The 17,982-nt window shown below is 40.2% G+C and overlaps 1 protein-coding gene across 1 annotated transcript; it reads right to left on the bottom strand.

Moving 5' to 3' along the window:
* Positions 1-3,485: 3,485 nt before the first annotated feature.
* Positions 3,486-13,899, bottom strand: LOC126983568 (ras suppressor protein 1-like). The gene is made up of 7 exons (XM_050836368.1): positions 13,717-13,899; positions 12,384-12,555; positions 11,579-11,700; positions 11,189-11,271; positions 10,648-10,762; positions 9,980-10,112; positions 3,486-9,180 (listed from the first exon to the last, which is right to left on the bottom strand). Exons 1-7 carry the CDS (start codon positions 13,823-13,825, stop codon positions 9,084-9,086), a joined length of 831 nt encoding a protein of 276 aa, XP_050692325.1. The 5' UTR covers positions 13,826-13,899; the 3' UTR covers positions 3,486-9,083.
* Between the last annotated feature and the right edge of the window lie 4,083 nt (positions 13,900-17,982).

The raw sequence follows: 17,982 nt of genomic DNA, 5'->3' as shown, positions 1-17,982 counted from the left end.
AAGTGGCGCAATATACCTAAAGGAAACTAAGCTGAATATGGACACTGAACTGGCAAATATTGGAAAGGGGAAATAAAAGGAAATGGAAAAAATAATTAAGAATGGGAGAAGAAGAAGTAGAAGAAAAACAAAGATATATATTTTTTTTTACAACAAAGGAGACAGCTCAAGGGCACAAAAAAATGAAACAATAATAAAAGAAAAAGCCCGCTACTCGCTGCTCCCAAAAAGAATCCAAAGAGGTGGCCGAAAGAGAGGTCAGTTTCGGGAGGGGAGGTGTCCTGAATTAAAAATGGAAGGATTAATAATAATGATCAACACAAGAATCACAGCAAAGACAATTGAAACTGGAAAGAGTGGAGCAGAAGATGAAATTGGAGAGTAAAGGAGAAGCTGAAATTGGACAGAGTTGAGCTGAAGTTGAAACTGGAAAGAATGGAGAAGTTGAAATTGATAAGAGTAAAGAAATTGAAAATGGGAAGAGTTGAGCTGAAGTTGAAATTGGAAAGAATGGAGAAGTTGAAATTGATACAAGTAAAGAAACTGAAATTGGAAAGAGTGGGGCTGAAGTTGAAACTGGAAAGAATGGAGAAGTTGAAATTGACATGAGTAAAGAAATTGAATTGGAAAGAGTGGAGGAGCAAAAATTGGAAAGAATGGAGAAGCTTATATATTAAAAAGAAGAGAGCAGAAGTACTAGCAGTGGGGTTATGTGGACAACCAAAAAACAGGATCCAGTAACACCCCCTGCCCAAGAAACAGGATATAATAACATCCCCTGCCCACACCCTCACAAGAACACAGATGACTCAGAAACACGAACTTTTAATGAGTGGTATGATTCACGGGCCCGAAAGACTTGTATGGAATGGAATTTTCCTGGTAGTGACACAAGATTTGAATTGCAGAAAGGGTTGACTAGGAAAACTTTGATGCTGCAAGAGGAAGTGAAGAATCTTTGGGCAATGAGATAATTGAATTTGTGATGAGGAAACATGTTGGTACAGGTTGAGGTAAGCATTGATATATTTAGAAATGATCTGTAAATGCTGAACTTAGGTTTTACAAAGGGAATGGGAGAAGGAGAAGTGGAAGAAGAAGAGGAAGGAAAAGGAGGAGGAGAAGAGGTAGAGGAAGGAAAAGGAGTAGAAGAGGAAGGAAAAGGAGGAGATGAAGAAGAGGATGGAATAGGAGGAGATGAAGAAGAGGATGGAAAATGAGAAGGAAGAAGAGGAGGAGGAGAAAGAAGAAGAAGGAAAAGGAGAACAGAAAAAGGAAGAAAAAGAAAGAAAGTGCTCATATAATAGTTGAAAAGAATAATAAATAAGGGGAGGAAAAAAGAGAAGCACTTAAGAAAGATACAACTACGGAAATGGTAAGACAAGAGATGATATAGAAGCACAGTTTAAGTTTCCCAGGTTTCCCCAGGTACCCATTTAGACTTCCCCTTCCTGGCTAATAAATACGTTTCAGCTCTTACCTTTAATTCCTTCACCGTGGACATGAGTGATCAAGTTTCCTTTACCGTCCAGTCCATATCGCCACAAGAACAGGATGCCGCCACCAGCCACCAGTCTGACGCACGCTTCTGCCCATTCTGAAACACGTGAGAGATTTAGGTAAGTCCTGGAGGGTATGTCCGAGGAATTAGGGTGTCGAATTACGTCAACAAATATATAAGGAAATTAATACAAAAGGAAATTATTATATTACTACAGTACTCACCTATTGCCAGCTCAGACCCGTTTGTTGTTTATTTGTCTATATGTAAAATTATGTATATGCTTGTCTGTCTCTCTGTTAGTCTTCCTGTCTGCAATGTTTGTCTGTCTATCATTCTACATTGTCCGGACACCTCTCCTCACAAGATTGACCTCTCTTTTTGGCCACTCCTCTGTACTCTATCCAGGAGCAGTAGGTAGCAGGCTTTTTTTTTTTCATTAGTTTTTTTTTTTTTCACACCCTGTAAAAAATAAAAAATAATAATAATTAGTATGTGTGTTTAGATTTTCTGCTTGCCTTGTCCTGTCTGTCAGTCTTTCTCTGGCCATCAGTTTTTCCTTCCTGTCTGTCTGTCTGTCTGGCTTCAGTGAAAATAAAGAAAATATGAATACTAGGAAAAATTATTATGCTAGTGCTTACTCATCTATTACCTACTCATGCTTGTTTCTTTTCCTGTTTGCTTGTCTGTCTGTTTTTTGTTTTTGTTTTGTTTTGTCTATGTGTATGAGGTTGTGTGTCTGTTTGTTTGTCTTCCTGTCTCAACTCTGTCTGTCTGTCTTTCTACATTAGTCTGATTGTATGTCTTTCTTTGCTTGTCTTCATCTTTTTTTCTTTTTTACTGTTTTGTTTGTATTTCTTTCTTTGTTTGTCTTCATCTTCTTTCTTCTATTTTGCTTGTATTTCTTTCTTTCTTTGTCTTCATCTTTTCTTCTATTTTGTTTCTTCCTGTTTGTCTTCATCTTCTTTCTTCTTTTCTTCCTATTATGTTTGTATGTCTTTATCCTTTTTCTTTTTTTTCTTTGTCTTCATCCTTTCTTTTTTTTCTTTATATTTGTCTTCATCTTCTTTCTTCTTTTCTTCCCCATTTAGCTATCCTTGTCTTCCTTTCTGGGGCTTGATGGGTCTGTCTGTCTGTTCCTATCTCATTCCCAGTCAGTTTGCTTATGTTTCTGTCTGCCTGTCTATCAATCAATCTCTCTTTTCTTCTTACTTCATCTGTCAATCCGTTCGTCAGCCTGTTTCCTGTTTGTCTTGTCTGTCTGTTAATCATTTTTTTTGTCTCCATCTGTCAACCTGTCCATCAGTCTGTTTGTTTCTTCCTCTGTTTCCTGTTTTCTCTGCTCTCTTTTATCCTGTCTATGTCTGTCAATCAATCCTTTTTTTCTCCTGTCTCCATCTGTCAATCCATCCATCAGTTTGTTTCTTCCTCTGTTTCCTGTTTGTCTTGTCTGCCTGTCAATCTTCCTTTTTTTTGTCTCCATCTGTCAATCTGTCCATCAGTCTGTTTTTCTTCCTCTGTTTCCTGTTTTCTTTGTCTTCTTTTATCTTTATATTTCCTCTTGTCCTTAAAATGATGATAAAAGTGATGACAGTAATCCCCCATAAGCATTCTCTCTCTCTCTCTCTCTCTCTCTCTCTCTCTCTCTCTCTCTCTCTCCCACACCACATCAAGTATTACCTTTTCAAAAACTACAAATATTAAAAAATCACAAAAGACACATACATAAGATATAACTAATATTATCTTTGTACAACTGATTCTTTTTATAACAATACTTTCACACTTTCCTTATAAAACTTAAACACACACACACACACACACACACACATGCATTAGGGAAAGTAAGGATGTTGAATGAAAAGAAGAAGATGAAGAAGATGAAGATGAGGAAGAGGAAGGAGACACAAACACACACACACACACACACTCACACTCTCACTTTCTCTCTCCCCCAGGGCAGGCACAGGTAAACATGGGCAGGTGTGCTTCGTTACTGTATATTTCTTACCATTAATACTTTGGCACGAGGACAAGAGTTAAGTTACAAAAATAGCGACGACAGTTATTGAAGATTTTTAAGTAGCTTCCGTCTTATCCGGTAATTACCTACACGCTTAGCACCTTTAATACAACACTAATTAATCAACACAAAAAAACAAAAAATTAATGTGTATGAACTGTTATGATATTTTACTGAACACTTTCTTTTTAATGTTTTCTTCCGTTTGTGAAGATGGAAGACTCATACAACACTAACTTATCAACACAAAAAACAAAAATATTAATGCGTGTGAACAGTTACGATATTTTAATGAACACTTGCTTTTTTTTGTCCGTTTGCTTGTTTGTTTTTCTTCCTTTCGCAGAGATGGAAGAATTACGCAACACTTCTTTATCAACACAAAAAACAAACAAATATCAATGTGTACAAACTGTTACTATAATTTAATGAACTTTCTCTTTTCTTTTCTTCCTTTTTGTGGAGCTGAAAGACTTATACAACATTAACTTATCAACACAAACAAACATTAAAACGTACAAACTATCATAATATTTTAATGAACACTTTTTTTTTTCTCTTTCGCTTTCCTTCCTTTTGCGGAGACGGAAGAAAACATGAGATTAGGACGACAATATAATGATGGGTTAATAAATTAGACACACAACAGAGAGCAGATAGAACATTAGACAACCTTGGCAGTGATAGAATAATAATGTTAATGAGGAAATACTAATAGTCAATCGGGGGCCAACTTAATTATATATATATATTTAATTTGGGAGTTTTTTTTTTTTATGTACATATTCATTAGATTTGATTTAAAGTATTTGTTTCTATATATATTTTTTTTAATTTTTTAGATTTTGTACTGCCAGATATTTTTTTTTAATTCAATAAAAGAAAGCTAAAGGAGGATAAAGTATTTGCTCTCTCTCTCTCTCTCTCTCTCTCTCAAAATGATGTTACAACTCAACTAACTCAGGCACTTCATTTGTGATAGCAACATAATAATAATAATAATAATAATAATAAAAATAAAAATAATAATATTAATAACACCAATAATAAAAGTCTATCAATAACAACAGCAAGGCACTACACCATTACAATCTAAGGCATATAGAGGACAAAATCTACTTCTTTCACATCACTCCATGGAAAATATATATCTATGTATGCTAAGGACTACAGAGCGTGCTTCCTCTATACCTTATCAGTAGTAATACACATGGGCAGTTTGCAGGCACATCTAAGGCTTGAATATGCTGCTCTCTAAACAGACCTAGAGCAGTGTGGTGGCTGCTCTTCTATACTCTATCTCTAAAAAACAATAATACAAATACATGAGTGAAGAGAATTATCTATCAAAAGCATTCACTGTGGTTTTATGCCCTTACAAAATTAAATAGTGGAAATACAGCAATGTTGGTTTTGAAGTGCCATCATGTCTAGTGCCATTCTACAGTGCCACCGACAAAATCCAGTGTTAGGACTATGACAGTGCAAAAATACAATGATTTACTTAAGTGTCACCTTGAGTAATTCCTTTCTATAGTGTTGCAGTGCCAAAATACAGTGACAGTGTTTGAATAGTGACTTACAGTGCTCTCATACACAGGGCCATTTACAGTGCAATGGTGCCAAGAATACAGTGACTGGCACCATACACAAACCCATCCTTCACATATCTAGCAGTGCCATGATAAAGCTGTTCACTACCTTTAGGAATACAGTGCCAAAATACCTATAAATTGTTTGGCATCATTCACAGGTTCATCCTTCACATACCTTACAGTGCCATGATAGAGCTATTCATTACCTTCAACAATAGTGCCAAAATACCTTGCATATTGTAAAGCGTCATACTCACCCCCATACTTCACATACCTTAGTGCCAATATACAGCCATTCATTACCTTCAAAATACAGTGCCAAATATATCCACTGTGCCGACCCTGAGCCATGACAACCCAGCGACTTTTAGGCCCCGCTCACACTGTGCCAAATCAGCATCCGGCGATCATTTCATCATTTCCAGACCTCTTTCCGATCAAGTGCGACCCTTTCACATATACATTTCACACCCAAGACCTCATATACCTCGAGTCGCTGGGTTGTCGTGGCCCAGAGTCGGCACAGCATATACACAAACCCATGGCTCACTTATTCTTCAGTGCCAAGACAGAAGCAATCATTCCAAACCTTCACAAATATAAAGCCAACAAATCACGGTACAGGTTACAAAACAGGAGCCCATACAGCTAAACCTCAACATCCGCAGGTGTTAGGTAGCAGACACACCTGCGGATATTTGCCGATACTTACTTACAGCAACTACTAGAGGTGGTTACTGTATGTATAAAGGTGCGTGAGATTGATTGATTGATTGATTAAACTAAGATCAGGGCGCTGCAATTGCACTGGTCATGTGGCGCTGAGAGGTGTGTGGGGTGTGCAGTGAGGCGGGAGTGCTTTAGTTCACCATAAAAATGCTCAAAATATCCTAAATACCCAAATCTTTAACTTGACAATATCCACTTGCTACCTTGTGAATATTCAAATCCCTGGATGTTAAGGTTTAGCTGCATTTCCCATACCTCTCAGTGCCAAGATGACCCATACTCAGAGTGCCATTTAAAGGAATTACAGTGCAATTTCAAACGGCAACTATGGTAACTAATGTAGAGAGTGCCATTCGATAACGCTGTGTGACCATAATTCATCTTACAGTGCCACAAATCCTCAAGCAGCACTGCACTCAGGTTACATTGGGCGCTACAGTGTTCTCCCAGCATACAGTGCCATCAATGTCTTGCAATCACAAAGGAAGGCACTCAGTAAGGCCGCAGCGAGAGAGAACGGCAGAAGTGAGAGGGAAGAGGAGGTGGACATAAGGAAAGAGGGAAGGGTGGAGGTGAGAGAGAAAAGGGAAGAGGAGGAGGAGGACACAGAGAAAGACAGAAGAGGAAAAGGCAGAGTTGAGAGAGTAGAGAAAGGAAAAGAGGAGGAAGACATAAGGATTTTTTTTCAACTGGCAGTGATTGGGGGAGGGAAGGAAGGAAGGGGGAAGGGGTGAATGGGAAGAGATTGGTGTGTACATAAACAACCTATTCAAGTGGCAACGTAACACCAGTCAACCAGTCAATTAGTCAACCTCAGTCAATTAGTCAATCAACTTCCAAATAGACAGTCAGCCAGTCAGTCAGTGACTCAGAACACACACAGTTATTCAATCATTCACTCAATCAACCAATCAAAAAATCATGTGATTTAAATCAATTTAAATCAGAGTAAAAAACATGATTTAAATCAAAATTATATATATATATATATATATATATATATATATATATATATATATATATATATATATATATATATATATATATATATATATATATATATATAAGGTAGAAGGAAGAAAATGTGATCCACTTGCACAAGAGAAGCATCAAGCAAGCCAGCTAGTCCTGTCCTGGTTCTTGGGTTGCCACCTTGAGATCAGAAAAAAAGGAACACAACATCTCACTCCAATACGGAATGAATCTGTGTCTTAAGGGACGGGTGGCAACCCCAATTTTTTCTAGCCTGCCCTGCTGACAGCCGCTGCTGGTGGAGGAAGGATGAAGGGGGGAGGGATGTTACATCGCATACTGTACAAGTATTTCAAAACGATCCTTGACAAATACATAACTTTATGGACTGGTTTTGTGACTGACCAAAAAATGCCATCACTTCAACTTTCAAATACTGAATTTTCTCTGCCTGACCATTCAGGCAGCCAAATATGGAACAAATGGTGTTCCGTATTGGTTCACAACGGGACGCAGCGTTTCTCTCTCAATACGGAGCAAATCAGTCAGTCAGTGAGTGACTGCCTTTTCTTTTAGGTAGTCAGATCTGATCATACTGTCACTGTTTTTCTACTTATGATTTTCAAGTGAAAACTCATCCTGGGTAATTAACAACCCTAAACTATGGTTTCAATTGATGTTGGCAAAGTTTCTTACAAGAAAATGTCCTCATAAAAGTGAAGCAAATAATCAAAGTAAGCCAAAAAACTATTAAAGCAAAAAAATCATTTACAAAAAAAAAATCAATTAAAAAAAATCCAATTTAAATCATATTTTTTTAGATAAAAAAATCACAATTTTTTTTCCAACCCTGTGACAGTAAGTCAGCCACTCCTGTGAGGCAGTGACAGTCTTCCTCTCAGGCTGCATCGTGCTTCCTTGATATCTTGCACTTCTTGGCTTCAAGGTTCTTTTCTGGCACTTTTTTGTTCGGATCTTTGAGGCGACGCTCATACACTCTGCAGGCGGGGAGGGAGGAAGGGTGTGTGAGCATGATTACTCTCACACTGCTGGTTACATGTGCACAGAGCCACATATCCTGAAGTAGCACTGAGCACAGGGTACACTGGGTACTACAGTGTTCCCCCAGCACACAGTGAAGGGAGCAGTGCCATCAACGCCTCTGGGCCATGAGGGAAGGCACTCGGTACAGCCGCAGCCAGAGTGGGAGAGTGACGGTGAGAGAGAAAAGATGGAGGAGGAGGAGAACAATGAGAAAGTGAAAAGAGCAGAGATGGAGGAGGATGTGGAGAGAGGAGAAAGAAAAGGAGGACACAGGGTACGAGAGAAGGAAGGGCAGAGGGAGAGAGAGAAGATGGAAGAGGAGGAGGAGGACACCAGGAAAGATAAGGGCAGAGGAGAGTGAGAGAGAGGGAAGAGGAGGGGCAAAAAACAAAAATACAAAGATGAAAGAAAAAATAAAGTGATGCAAAAAGAATTGATAATGAAATGGCAAAAAAAATCAAGAGGAAGGAAAAAGAGTGAGAAAACCTAAGGAGATTTTTTACTGGCAATGCTATAGGGAGTGAAGGAAGGAGGGTAGGGAGAAGGGGGAAGGAGGAAAGGGGTTAATGGGAGGGGATGGAGAAGGGGGAAGGAGGGAAGGGGTTAATGGGAGGGGATGGAGAAGGGGGAAGGAGGGAAGGGGTTAATGGGAGGGGATGGAGAAGGGGGAAGGAGGGAAGGGGTTAATGGGAGGGGATGGAGAAGGGGGAAGGAGGGGATTGGTGCATACATAAACAACCTATTCAAGTGTGGCAACATAACACAAGTCAACCAGTCAATTAGTCAACCATCAAACCAGTCAGCCACTTAGTCAGTCAAGCACTTACTCAACCAAACAGTCACACAATAAGTCATTCAGCCTTCCAAACAGACAGTCAGCCAGTCAGTCATTCCTTCAATTAGCCACTCAGTCAGTCAGGTTCAGATTCTCAAGTATTTCAGAGCTTACACGTCCACTTTTGGCAAGGCTTTGGTTGAGGTTATTGTGGGTATTTCCATGGGTAGTTTTATGAGCCTAGTGGTAGTTTGACAGGGTTTTAGTAGAGGTTGTGTTTGTATTTCCATGAGAACCTGACCAAATTCTTCTGTGGTTTTTGGAAGTGTTTGTTGTGAGAGCCAAAAGCATCTGAGAATAAGAAGTCACACAGTCAGTCAGTCAGTCAGTCACACAGTTAGTCCATCAGTCAGCCACTCATGTGAGGCAGAAACAGTCCTCCTCTCAGGCCGTCTCACGCTTCCTCGATATCTTGCGGTTCTTGGCCTCAAAGTTCTTGGGCGGCGGCTGAGACCCAGTGGAGAGGTAACGCTGGTACAAGCTGAGGCCAGGGAGGGGTGGGAGGAAGGGGAAGGGAGGGGAGGGGAGGGGAAGGGAGGGGAAGGGGAAAGCATCATTAATAGTTGATTACTAACTGGTGTATTATTTCTCTGACCTACTGGAAGAAGACTATTCAAACACTATAAAACCTCGCTTTTATGGACCTCGAAATGATGAGTTTCAACTTTAACAAACTTTTTAGGATCAGTCTGGTACATGTGTGGATTTACTGAACATGGTCAGTATGAGCGGGGCTCAGTTCAGTGGTGGGCCAACTGAAAATGTACACGAATGTTGATCGGCAGCGGTGGAATCAAAGACAACCAGGCGGTGCATGTCTCGTCAGACAAGCTTTGTCAGCCTGACTGTAAATGCCTCTGATCTCAGCCTTACGTGCCTCACCTTTCATCTAATACAACAAACTTTGTCATACAAGGGAGTGGTCGGTAATAGTGAACTTTCAGCGCATACAATGAACAACGTTCATTATATATGGAGAGTTTGGATCCCTCTCACATTGTGGATTTCCAGATAAAGTGTTGACCCCTTCCCCTCAAATTGGTTCACTGAGGCAAGAGTTTACTGTACTCCTGCCATACTGTGCAAAGGACTACTTTCAGTGCTAATAGTTTTACTGCTACTTCTACTCTACTACTACTACTACTACTACTACTATTACAACAGCAGGCCCAACCCCAACTTCCCTACCACCTCCTAACTAACCCCATACACCCCTCCAATATTACAACCAGCCCCTCCCTATCACCCCAAACCCAACTACCTCCCCGCCCCATACTCACAACTTGTAGGAGTCGTTGCGCAGAGTCTCCATGACGTGCGAGGGGCCGAGCAGCAGCTGGTCAGCGATGATCTGCTGCCACGGGTTAAAGTCAAGCCGCAGACAACTCCGCTGGCTCAGCAAGTCGAGGTTACCTGGCAGGGGAAAGGGGGTGAGTGGGGTGAAGGGGTGGGAAGGTGGGGTGAGGGGCAGCGCATTGACATTTGGTTAAGTTGGTGATTCAGAACTTGGCACCTCACAACTGAACTAAAAACTCCAGTGTAAGTAAAAAAAGGTGAAAAAGGAAAACTGTGAGAGGAGGAAAGGGGAAGGAAGCAGGAAAATTGGTAGAAGTAAAAGTGAAAAAGGAAAACCTAAACTAAATTAAAAACTGCACAAATAAGAATGGAGAATAAAATGCTGGGTATAATATGGAGAAAGAAAGCGAGTGTCATTGATTAAGACAAGACCCAAGTTGGAGATGTTCAAAAGATGATCACAAGCAAGAAATAAACTTGGGCAGGTCATATAATGCATAGAATTGATAACTGATAAAAAACAAAGTACGAGAGTAGTAACCTAGGAATTACAGAAGTTGGGGCAGACAGAGGACCAGGTGGAGAGATGAAATAAGAACATTTGCCTGAGCAGGATGAGGGACATCAGAGAAAAAGAGGTGTATGCACTCACCAACTTCCGGGGGCAGCAGCTCCAGCCTGTTGCCCTGGACGTGGAGCTCTCGTAGGCGGCTCAGCTCACCGATCTCACGTGGCAGACAGATGAGGTCGTTGTCCCGCAGACTGAGCTGAGGAGGGGAAGGAAGGGGTGAGAAGGGGAGTGTGTGGGAATTCTGACCCTCTCTTCTGAAATTCTCTCACTGAACACTTTTGTACAGGAGCAGTGCCAGCAGACTTTTTTCCCAATTTTTGTTGCCCTTGAGCTGCCTTCTTTTTGATGAAAATAAGGTGCATAACACAACTGCCAGCATCAAAGACACATCCCATTTTCAAGTGCTAGATTATGAAAAATTGATGAATAAATAATAATAATATTCTTGTCTATACATCTACAGGTTTGGGTTTGGTCTACAGGTAATGCAACATTTGGCATTCAAGATACATGGTATATTTTTAAGTCTTACTCTAAAAAAAGAAGAAAAAAAACAAAAAAACAAAAACAAAAACACCCGAGTCTAAATACGGTGATGAAAAGAAAATATAAAACCACTCACAATCTGCAGGTTCTTGAGGTTCTTGATGTGCGGCGAGATGGTCTCAAAGTCATTGTCTCCCAGGTACAGGGCTCGCAGCGACTCTGGGGGGTAGAGGGGAGTTCAGGTGAAAACAAGGTGGTGATGGATATAAAAAAAAAAGTAAATAAAAAATAAAATAAATAAATAAAATACTAAATATACAGAGGACAATAAAAAAAAACATACATCAGGGGGAATAGTGAAAATTAAGGAAACATCAATGAAAACACAAGAAGGAAGACTGAGACGGAAAATTGGAAGGGAGAGAGGAAGACCAAAGAATAGGTGACCCTTAAAATCCTCCTCTCATTCCTTCTACTCTCCTTTCCCACCCTCCTTTACTCCTTCTGACCCCATTTTCCTCCTCACCCAGCATGAAGAAGTTCCCCGGCAGGCTCTCCTCTTCTGATATATTGTTATATGTCACGTCCAGCACCTCCAGGACGGGGAAGGACCCAAACCCACGAGGAAGGGCGTCCAGGCGGTTCATGCTGTTGGGGAATGGTGAGTTAGGGGTGTTGGGGAAGGGTGAGTTAGGGGTGTTGGGGAAGGGTGAGTTAGGGGTGTAGGAAAGGGAGGGAGAATGGGGGGTTCATTCTGCTTTCAAGCCTTGTTTAAAAGAGTGAAAAAAGATTATCTGGGAGGAAGAAAAGGAGGGAGAATGGGGATGATGTTTCTGCTTTCAAGACTTGTTTAAAGAAAGAGGGAAGAAAAAGATTGTGCTAAAATATGAAAAATCTTTAGTTTTGTTTGTTGTGTGAGGACATGAAAGAAAGTAGAATGAGTTTGTGGATGAATAGAGGGGTGTTCTTTAAGCTTCTGAGAGAGAGAGAGAGAGAGAGAGAGAGAGAGAGAGAGAGAGAGAGAGAGAGAGAGAGAGAGAGAGAGAGAGAGATTGTGCGTATATGATATATCTTCATTTTGATGTGGTCTGTGGGGGAGGGGGAGTTAGGGGTGTGGGGGAGGAAGGGAGGGAGGGAGGGAGAATGGGGTGGGTGGGTTGTTCTGCTTCTGAGGTTTGTTTAAAGAGAGAGAGAGGGAAGAGAAAGATTGTGCTAAAATGTGACAAATCTTGGTTTTGTTTGTTGCACAGTGACATGAAAGAAAGTTGAAAGAGTCAGTATGGGGAGGGTGTGAGTTATCTCTCATCCCAGCCCCTCCCTCCTTCACTCACCCCACGTTGAGGATGCGGAGTTTGCTGAGGGATGAGATGGAGGTGGGCAGCTCCTCGATGGTGTTGTTGAAGAGGTTGAGGATCTCCAGGTTGACCAGGTTGGCAATGGAGGGCGGGATGATGGTGATGCGGTTGTGGGGCAGCGACAGGCGCGTCAAATGCTCCATCAACACTGTGGGGTGGAGTAAATATTAATGATTTTTTGGGTCATAACATTTCTCTGGAATACCTTTATGGTCCTCATTTTTTTATGGGAATAGAACAGTAAGTCTTAACTAATTCAGCAGTGACAGGATGCTATTCTTGAGGTAGTAGTTTCTTATTATTTTAGGGGGATTATTGACGAGAGGGTAGCCTACTAATTTTGAGACAATGACTGCTTATTTCTGGACAAAATGTGATGCTTTTTATTATGGATAGTATTTTTTTCCAGAAATTACTGAATGATTTACTTCTCATTGCCTGCTGAGCACCTGCCACAACCCGGCTCCCACTGGCCAACCCCCGCTGCCACCCTGCCACATCCTGCGCCGCGTATTTCCGCCAGCCCACACCGAATGCCAAATAAATTTACACTAACCTGTCCTATCGTAATCTGTCTAAATGGGGGAGCTTCACCCCCCTTGGTGGAGGGGCCTTTGATCCCCCAAATGGGGGGACTTTTCCCCCCTCAACCCCCCTTCAATTTTGTTGTTCATTTATTGCTGCACTGCCTTTAGGGATCACAAAAGAATCCATATTGCAAGTGTTGACATCTTAAGAGGTGACTACCTTCTTGTGAATATTATCCTCTTTTAGCAGTGATGGGAGCCTATCCTTTGCAGTGATAGTTTACTATTCATTAGGTTAAGATGGGGTTAAAGAGGCCACAAGGCAGCACATGTGGGGATAAGTAGAAATTCAGTATTATGAGGAGGGCCGTCAGGAAGTATGGGGCCGTCAGGGAGGGCCGCCCTGACCTGACCCTAAACAGCACGGGATCCTGACGGCCTGGTGCCCGGCCAGCCTGACACACCAACACACGGGCACGGCGGGGCGGCGACGGCAAGACACGCGGTAAATAAGGCAATAGACCAAGGTGTTGTTATCGGGGCCGCCGAGACACGAGAACCCGGACAGGAAATGTGGTAAGAGGTGACACCGCCTGGGACCCACACACTAATAATAACATAAATAAATTAGAGGCCATACAAAACAAAGCTGCAAGATGGGCCAGACGTGATTACAGACACACACATCAGTCACTTTGCTTAAACAAGACATAAAACTAGACCCATTAGCATGTGTGTGGGCGGGGCCGCAGCTGTGCCTCCCCGCCCTGCCCGCCACTCACTGAGGCCCGGGAGCTCGTCCAGGGTGGTGATCTGCTTGTCCTGCAGGTCCAGCTCGGGGTTGCCTGTCTCCCGGGACTCGTCCAGGACCTTACGCACTGCCTTGGACATCTTGGCGAGCAGCTGAACACTCCCTGCCTCACCCTGTGCTATGGCCGACCACTGCTGCCAACACACACAACCATAACAAACACATGATCTTCCTTCTATTTGGCTATGTGTTCATATTTCATTTAGTTAATAAAAAACATATAAACGTACTAAAGGTTTTACACTACATGAGGATTCTTATCAACTCTATTTAGTTACTTTATTGGGGGAAATTAGTGTTTATCCCGGTTGTGTTGGTACGTCCTAATCTCTCGTCAAAATTACCACACACGACATACAAAACACAGCCCTATTTTCTCGTATTTTCTCTCACTATTTCCTACTTAGCCACGCACAGTTCCAAGATATCATGATATTACTATATAAAACACTAACCTATAGCCAAAACATTCAGTAATATGAATAAAATAAGCCGTGAATAATTTAATGAGGGTTTATTCTTGTGTTGGTAGTCCTGGAGTAGGTTCCTCTCCCCGTTTTTCATCACGGATATTTTTAGGAAAGACCGCAAAGAATATCTCCTTTTAGGCTGTAGCTCCCTTCACGCTGTATTTAAGTGGTCCTACGCAACTAAAACAATATATAAAAAATAATTATTCGCAATACTTTCCTTTCCTCTCATTTCCTTTCTAATTTTCCTTTCTTAATTCTTTCTTCTTCATCGTTTTCTTATCCTCTTCCTTTCCCTTTCCTTGTTTATCTTATTTCTGTTTATAAGGAAAATAGAAAGGAAGGAGGAAAGAGAGGAAGGGGGTAAAAAGAGGAGAGAAAGGACGGGAGGAAGAAGAAAAGAAAAAGGAGAAGGAAAGGAAAAGAAAGAGAGATAAGAACATAAGAAGAAGGAAAGGAAGGGAGATAAAAAGAGGAGAGAAAAGGAGGAAGAAGAAAGGAAAAGGAGAAGAAGGAAAGGAAAAGAAAGGAGAGAGAGATAAAAGAGAGAAGCCGACAGGGATGAAGGAAAGAGATAAGCGAGAGGAGAGAACTAGAAGAGAAAATACGATAAGGAGGATGGGAAAATAAACAAAAAGAAGGAAGGATGAAGGAAAAGAGATAAGGAAGAAGATATATATATAGAAGAGAAAATACGATAAGGAGGAAGGGAAAATAAACAAAAAGAAGGAAGGATGAAGGAAAAGAGATAAGAGAGAAGATATATAGAAGAGGAAGGGCGATATGGATGAAGGGAAAGATAAAAAAAGAGAAATAGAAGAGAAAGTGCGATAAGGAGGGAGGGAAAAGAAACAAAAATTAAGAAGGAAGGATGAAGGGAAAGAAATAAGGAAGAAGATATTTAGAAGAGGAAAGACGATATGGATGAAGGGAAAGATAAAAAAGAGAGAATTAGAAGAGAAAGTGCGATAAGGAGGGAGGGAAAAGAAACAAAAATTAAGAAGGAAGGATGAAGGGAAAGAAATAAGGAAGAAGATATTTAGAAGAGGAAAGACGATATGGATGAAGGGAAAGATAAAAAAAGAGAAATAGAAGAGAAAGTGCGATAAGGAGGGAGGGAAAAGAAACAAAAATTAAGAAGGAAGGATGAAGGGAAAGAAATAAGGAAGAAGATATTTAGAAGAGGAAAGACGATACGGATGAAGGGAAAGATAAAAAAGAGAGAAATAGAAGAGAAAAGGCGAGAAGGAGGAAGGGAAAAGAAACAAAGAAGAGAAGGATGAAAGGAAAAAGATAAGAAAGAAGAGAAAAATAGAAGAGAAAATGATAATATGGAAGGAAAGAAGGAGGGAGAAAGGTAAAAGGAGAGAACAGAGGAATAGAAGAGAAAAATATAGAAAGTAATAATTCATGAACTAACAGATAATACCTTGTTATGAAACCCTATAATAATAATAATAATAATAATAATAATAATAATAATAATAATAATAATAATAATAATAATAATAATAATAATAATAATAATAATAATAATAATAATAATAATAATAATAATAATAATCTCCCGCCAGTATTACCATAACAAACACACACCCTTCCGTATTATTAAGTATGTACTAATGATATATCTCAAAGCATAATATTGCTATTTAGGACAAAAAAAAAAAAGAAGTTATCAATGTCCTATAATGTTTTTTTAATTCCCTCTTTTAATTTCTCTTTTATTTCTCTCTTTTTTTTTTCTTCTCTCCCTTCCCTCCACACGTGTCCAAACTTTTCTCTCCCAACTGCTGTTATTTTTTTTTCCTCCCAATTCTCTACCTGCCCCATCTGACCCTCTCTTCCTCCTGTCAATCAATCAATCTCTCTCTCTCTCTCTCTCTCTCTCTCTCTCTCTCTCTCCTCGATGACACTTTGCGAACGAGGAACAATGGCACAAAACTCAAATGTAGACAAGTAAATTCAGACTGCACCAAATTTTTCTTCACCAACGTTGTAGTGCGAGAATGGAACAAGCTCCCGCCTCCAGTGGTCCAGTGTAACACGATTGATTCATTTAAAAACAAGCTCGACCGACACTTCCTTCAACTTAATATTAACTAGAGTTGAAATGCAAAGTTTTGGAGCCATCTGATTAATGTAGAATCACTTAGGTTTAATTAAGGGCAGATCACCTAGTCTGCACCATGGGGTCTGTGTGGTCTGATTTTCTATGTAAATCTATGTAAATCTGTCTCTCTCTCTCTCTCTCTCTCTCTCTCTCTCTCTCTCTCTCTCTCTCTCTCTCTCTCTCTCTCTCTCTTTCTCTTTTATTTTTATCTTTTTTCCCTTCCTTCTTCCCTTCTCTTCCATTCTTCTTCCTTCCTTTCCTCCTTCCTTCCTTTAGCTCTCTTCTATTCCTCTCTTTCCTCTTTTTTATTCTTTTCCCTCCTTTTCCTTCCTCCTTTCCCTCTTTTTCTCTTCTATCTCTCCCTCTTCTCTTTGCTTTTCTTTTCTCCCTTTCATTTCTCTCCCTTTTGCTTCTTTCCTCTCCGCTCTTCCTTCCCCCTTCCTTCTTTTTCTCTTCTGTCCCTTTTCTTTCTTTATCTTCTCTCTCTCTCTCTCTCTCTCTCTCTCTCTCTCTCTCTCCTTCCCTCCCTTCCTCCACGGCTGTCCAAACTACTGTAACACTAATCCCTCCAATCCCTCCCTTCTTCCCTCCCTCCCTCCCTCCTTTCCTCCAATCTCTCCTCCTGTACCAGTGACGGAGGTAATTAAGGGAGGGAACATGGAGGGAAGGAAGGAGTGACGTTCTCAATCCCTCCCCTGAGAGAGAGAGAGAGAGAGAGAGAGAGAGAGAGAGAGAGAGAGAGAGAGAGAGAGAGAGAGAAATAAAGTAAAAAAATTAAAAAAGAAAGAAAAATGAAAATAAGAGAGAGAGAGAGAGAGAGAGAGAGAGAGAGAGTTTAATTTCCATGCAAAGTGACCGTTAGCTTACTATCATTATCACAAGCATTTAAAGGAAGAAAATAGTGTCTTGCCTTCATCTTCTTTTCCTTCCTCTCTTCCTCGCTCTTTCATCTCCTCTCCTATGTCCTCTTTCTCCGTTTTTCTTTCTTCTTTCCCCTCTTCTTCTTTGTTTTTTGTTCTTCGCCTCCTTATTTGTATCCTCGTTGTTGTTTTCCTTTGTTTTCATCGTTATATCATTGTCATCATCTTCCTTTTCCTTATTCTTTTCTTCCCGTTTTTTTCCTTTCCAACTATCATTTTTTCTTATTATTCTTTCCCTTCCTTTTCCTTATTCTTTTCTTCCCGTTTTTTTTCCTTTCCAACTATCATTTTTTCTTATTATTCTTTCCCTTCCTTTTCCTTATTCTTTTCTTCCCGTTTTTTTTTCCTTTCCAACTATCATTTTTTCATATTCTCTTTCCCTTTCTTTTTAATTTCATTCTTCTTCTTTTCCCTTTTCTTCTTGGTATTTTTCTTTGTTTTCACGTCCCTATCTTCATACTCTTTATTGTTCCTCCTCCTCTTCTTCTTCCTCTTCCTCCTCCTCCTCTTCCTTTTCCTCCTCCTCCTATTATTATTATTTTCTCGTGCACACCGTTTTTATCTCCTCTCATTTCTTTCCTACATCTTATCTTAATTAGAAAGCCAAATCTTCAAAACTAACAATAATAATAATAATAATAATAATAATAATAATAATAATAATAATAATAATAATAATAATAATAATAAATGATGGCTTATTTTCTTAACCTTTACGAAATAGGAAAAGGAAA

The sequence above is a fragment of the Eriocheir sinensis genome, chromosome 54 (genome assembly GCF_024679095.1).
Source record: "Eriocheir sinensis breed Jianghai 21 chromosome 54, ASM2467909v1, whole genome shotgun sequence".
NCBI lineage: Eukaryota > Metazoa > Arthropoda > Malacostraca > Decapoda > Varunidae > Eriocheir > Eriocheir sinensis.
This window is presented reverse-complemented; position numbering and strand designations above follow the sequence as displayed.

Excerpts from the sequence above, each read along its gene's own strand:
- LOC126983568 (XM_050836368.1), bottom strand. The coding sequence starts at position 13,825 with ATGTCCAAGGCAGTGCGTAAGGTCCTGGACGAGTCCCGGGAGACAGGC. Across the intron at positions 12,556-13,716 it reads GGACGAGCTCCCGGGCCTCA|TGTTGATGGAGCATTTGACG; the intron begins GTGAGTGGCGGG and ends TCCACCCCACAG. Across the intron at positions 11,272-11,578 it reads GGGGAACTTCTTCATGCTGG|AGTCGCTGCGAGCCCTGTAC; the intron begins GTGAGGAGGAAA and ends TCTACCCCCCAG.